Source organism: Homalodisca vitripennis, unplaced genomic scaffold (genome assembly GCF_021130785.1).
Source record: "Homalodisca vitripennis isolate AUS2020 unplaced genomic scaffold, UT_GWSS_2.1 ScUCBcl_2557;HRSCAF=7445, whole genome shotgun sequence".
In the NCBI taxonomy this organism is placed as follows: Eukaryota; Metazoa; Arthropoda; class Insecta; order Hemiptera; family Cicadellidae; genus Homalodisca; species Homalodisca vitripennis.
In genome coordinates this window covers 47864-52825 of record NW_025778662.1, presented here as the reverse complement: position 1 = coordinate 52825, position 4962 = coordinate 47864, and the positions used below count along the sequence as shown (strand labels likewise).

At 31.0% G+C, this 4962-nt stretch overlaps 1 protein-coding gene across 1 annotated transcript; it reads left to right on the top strand.

Annotated features, from left to right (window-relative positions):
- Nucleotides 1-2984: 2984 nt before the first annotated feature.
- On the top strand, nucleotides 2985-3428 carry LOC124372105 (uncharacterized protein C21orf140 homolog). The gene has a single exon (XM_046830472.1). The coding sequence runs from the start codon at nucleotides 2985-2987 to the stop codon at nucleotides 3426-3428; it is 444 nt and encodes a 147-aa protein (XP_046686428.1).
- The last annotated feature ends 1534 nt before the right edge of the window (nucleotides 3429-4962 follow it).

The window sequence follows — 4962 nt, the reverse complement described above, 5'->3', positions numbered from 1 at the left end:
CTATAAAAATAAGTTTAACTAGAATATTCTTATTACTCTATATAGGTGTACTTTAATTTCTGGCTTCTAGAGTTTGTAATTATTAGTAATAAGAGTAAAATAAATATTAAATACCTTTATTTTTTAATAATTAAATTATGATTTTATTATTCTTGTTTAGGTTTATATACCATAACACAATGTTTGTAAATGTGAATTCTCTGTAATCTGATTTGCCGTTTATGATAATAATACGATTATTGCTAAATGTCAAGATAATTATTAGCTAAAGTCCCGAAATGACATTAGTGTGAACTGTGCAGAATTGCCGGTGGGGTATGTAATAACAACGATACAATCTCTATTACTGAAATAATGCAAGCATATTATTTACTTTTTTATATGACTAATTTTTTTAATTTACTGAATAGAAAAGCCTACATTCATATTGTGTAACCTACTGTTGTTCTCTACTGTGCTCTTTAAGAACTAACATGAAACATGGCGATGTGGATTAACCTGGTGTATTTTTAAGTAAGTGTGTACTCTACTATGTTAGTTCACAAATAACATGAAACTAATCTAGTGACGCTATATGTTCAATTGTTGAAAGGCAGAGTTGTCTCCATATGGTGTTACCTGGAGGTTTATAGCGAATGAACAATAAAGCTCAATAGAATCAAACAAGTAACATTTGGTTAAAACTTGCAAGAAAAGTGAATTAAAATTGAACTTTTTTAATAACTTTGATCGAATTTTGGAAATTTAGTAATTTATTAATATTTAATTTGAAAAAATTGCTCTGTTTATAATATTTTGTAACTTATTTACAATACGTAGATTTGAACTATTTAAATAGATAAAAATAACTTTAATTTAAAATTTAATTTCAATACAAACTATAATTTTTTTATAACATTGACATTGGTGAGCGCCTAATTCTTCTTATTTTATATTGCTATTTGTAGTTAATTTCAGAACATTTAAAATTTATTTTTGATGAAATGTAATGTCGTAGAGGATATTATTTAAAAATTTTTAATATTTATGTTGCAAACATAATACTTCTGGCAGAATCTAATTACTAACCGTTTGATAAAGTTGTGGATACGAGAGTGTTCACTGCAAGAAAAAATATCTGACTTAATACTAACTGGAAAGCCTTTTTGTTGCCAACACTAGACCAGATAACTATTAATCTAGTTAACTATCTAGTTCAATTGTTGAAAGGCAGAGTTGTCTCCATATGGTGTTACCTGGGTGTTTTATAGCGTAAAGCTCAATAGAATAAAACAAGTAACATTTGGTTAAAACTTGCAAGAAAAGTAAATTCAAATTGAACTTTGTTAATAACTTTGATCGAATTTTGGAAATTTAGGAATTTATTAATATTTAATTTGAAAAAATTGTTCTGTTTATAATATTGGATAACTTATTTACAATATGTAGATTTGAACTATTTAAATAGATAAAAATAACTTTACATTTCAAATTTAATTTTAATACAAATTATAATTTTTTTATAACGTTGACATTGATGAGCTATATATATTTTTTGCCACTTGTAGTTAATTTCATAACAGTTGTATTTAAAATTTATTTTTGATGAAATGTTATGTCGTAGAGGATATTATTTGAAATTTTTTAATATTTATGTTGCAAACATAATACTTCTGCCAGAATTTAATTACTAACCGTTTGATAAAGTTGTGGATACGAGAGTGTTCACTGCAAGAAAAAATATCTGACTTAATACTAACTGGAAAGCCTTTTTGTTGCCCAACACTAGTCTAGTTAATGTCCGCATCTGACTTGTTTGCGCGCGCGGGGTGAGGGGGGCGAGGGTGAGGACTCCCCTCTACAGACAATACGTCACCGTTGTCCCTACAACGGCGCTACTAGTCACCTCCGTACATTCGCCCGCGAATACCTTGTAGTAGAGAGTTGTGATTTCACCAGTGCACCTCAAATTTGTATTATTATGTTTTAATGTATAAACATAGTGTAAATTCATTAGGTTAAAGGAAGTTTAATTTAATATAGTGTATATTTGTGAGTTTTTAGCTTTTCAAAATGGCTTTGGTCCGCAAGAAGGGACAAACAATTCACATTGAGGCAAGGGATGTTATAAGGCGAGTTATTCAAAAGTTTGATGAAGAATCAAATACGGGTATTCTCCAACATAGACTAAAGCAGAGTAATATCCGGGTAGCTAATTACACGGGTATAATCAGTGCGAAGTGTAACATCTATAAGGAAAGAAGGTGTCGAAGCCGGTAATGAAGCCTTAAGTACTCCTGTGAAAAAAGACCATATTTAGAGGGAAAAAAATTTCACATCGATGAATTTGACCAGAGAGTGATTCGTGATACCATTAATGATTTTTACATTGTACAAAAGAAAGTGCCAACGGTACATAAATTATTAACGGCAATTAAAGAAAATATTAACTTTCCTTGGGGAGTACACACTTTACGACGCTTACTTCATACCATGGGGTTTAAGTGGAAGAGATGTTGGAAAAATCAGGAACGTTTTAATAGAACGGCCTGATATAGTAAACTGGCGTGCTCGTTATTTGCGAGAGATACAAAAGTGTAGACACGAGGGTAAAGTTATTGTGTACCTAGACGAGACGTGGGTGGACAACAATTTAACTTTTGGAAAATGTTGGAGTGGTCCTGGTGTTCCTGGCGTCTTCACAACACGAGTTCATCTAATAGACTAATAGTGATTAGTGCCGGCACGAAAGATGGATTTCTTGACTGCAATTTAATTTTCAAAGCTGGCACAGTTACCGGTGATTACCATGGTCAAATGAATGGCGTTAATTTTGAACGATAGGTTCACGAAAAACTATTGCCACATCTTCCAAAAAACAGCGTAGTTGTTCTTGATAATGCACCATCACTGCCTTCAGGACAATAAACCTCCTTCTAAATATGCAGTTAAAAATGACGTGGTTGAATGGTTTAATTAAAAATAATACAGCTTGTTCCACGACTATGAAGGAATTTGAACTGTACGATTTAATAGTGCAACACAAACCTCCACAAAAGATTTTCCGTATAGATTCTTTACTAAAGACACATGGACATTTAGTAATCCGTTTACCACCTTATATGTGCGAGCTAAATCCTATAGAGTTAGCCTGGGCTACCATGAAACGGGAAATTAAAAATCACAATATCAAAGGTGATTTATGTTTAACAAAACTTGAGGAAGTGACAACACATTCTATGAACTCTGTTACCAAAATAGACTGGGAAGGTTTTACAAATCACACCCTAAAACTAGAGCAGGACTTCTGGATAAAGGATGGATTAATAGAAGACGTCATTGACCACTTTGTTATTGAACTTGGTGGCGTGGACTCCAGTGAAAGTGACGACCCCGATGACGACGACCAGAGTTCTTCTGAATTAGATCTCGCATGTCCACTCGACTAAGGTTAGAAAACAAAACGTATTTTTGTCATATTTTGAAAAAATATACGGACTTTTTATTATAATACGTATGGTTTCCAAGTCCCAACATTTTTTAAGATAATAAGTAAAACAACTTCATGTTGCTATGGTTTGAATAATAATTTATAATTTAAATAACTTTACAGTTTTAGGATAAGAGTAAACAATGTTATAGCTCATGTAGAAAATTTCATTATACCCTAAATATAGAATTACTTAAATACACCAATTTCCTGGTGTTATAATGTGACAAGGCAAATAACTAATAGTTTTAGGCCGGGTAGTAGTGCGGTAAGTGACACCTGGTCGACAGCCTCAGCCAATGGCAGATGCATTCCTTGAGCTCGCAAACAAGTCAGATGCGGACAGTAACTATTAATCAGACTAGTGTGAATTGCATCGGAGCTACTTTATTACGTATGGAATCTGTCAATTTCAGTTCCAAATTAGAGGCCGATCAAATAATTGTCTGACAAAGCACTGCAATAGTTGTTCGAGTACTGGCTTATACCAGTTTGTTCGTATACAATTGCTCAGAGTCAATGAGTTACAATGGCAAACAAATGATGTTTTACATCCTCTCTATCCATATTTGTTACAATTTTCCTTTTATGATTTGAATAAATGTTTGCTTAAATACTTAAACATACATTTTCTAGTAATGATATTGAACAATATCTTAACAATATTGATAACTTTTGTTTCTCCATCAAAATTATTTGAGGGTATTAAAATTTCGATACGAACTTGTTGAGATCCAGCACATTTGTGAAAGATGTGATCCTGGAAACGGTTTTTGAGTTAGGTATTGTTAATATGATTCATAAAACGCTTGCTGATTTCATAACCATGTCCTTTCCTCTTACAAATTGTAAGGCCACCATTAAGTTCGTTTGCATAATAATGTTAAGAATGTCTTTTACTAACAAAAAAATAAGTTCATAAAGATATAGGCTCAAATGAAGACGTAGATAAAGTAATAAATAATTATTCCGTGATAACAGTTACATATTTTATAATTTTGAATACATATTTGATGGATGTTTTCTTACTAATTCGATCTTAGGTACTAAGTAACACAACAACAGTATAAAAAGACAAAGTAAATCTCAGTTGTACAAATCCATATATTCTAAATAATAAAATGGATTTAATATCTGAAATAAGCTATACGTCTTAAAGTTAGATGATTTTTTTTGTTTCAGCACCTTGAAAACCTGTCAAGTGTAATAGAATACTGGCGTAGAATGAAATAAACTATTTAATAAATTTCATAACAAATGACATTTGAAAATGCTTAGATATAGTATGACCAAAATATAGGTATTATTTTATTATATAAAAATTCAACGAAAGTTAATCGTAAGTATGATCCTCCAAGTAATAATTTGTTTTTTCTAATGCTATTAACTACAATTTAAGAATTAATTTATGTTTAGTTAATTTAGTTTCACCTTTAATAATATTTCTTCTTATTCAAAACCAAATTTTAGGTCTTGTATAATAAAGCTATAAA

Excerpts from the sequence above, each read along its gene's own strand:
- LOC124372105 (XM_046830472.1), top strand. The coding sequence starts at position 2,985 with ATGAAGGAATTTGAACTGTACGATTTAATAGTGCAACACAAACCTCCA.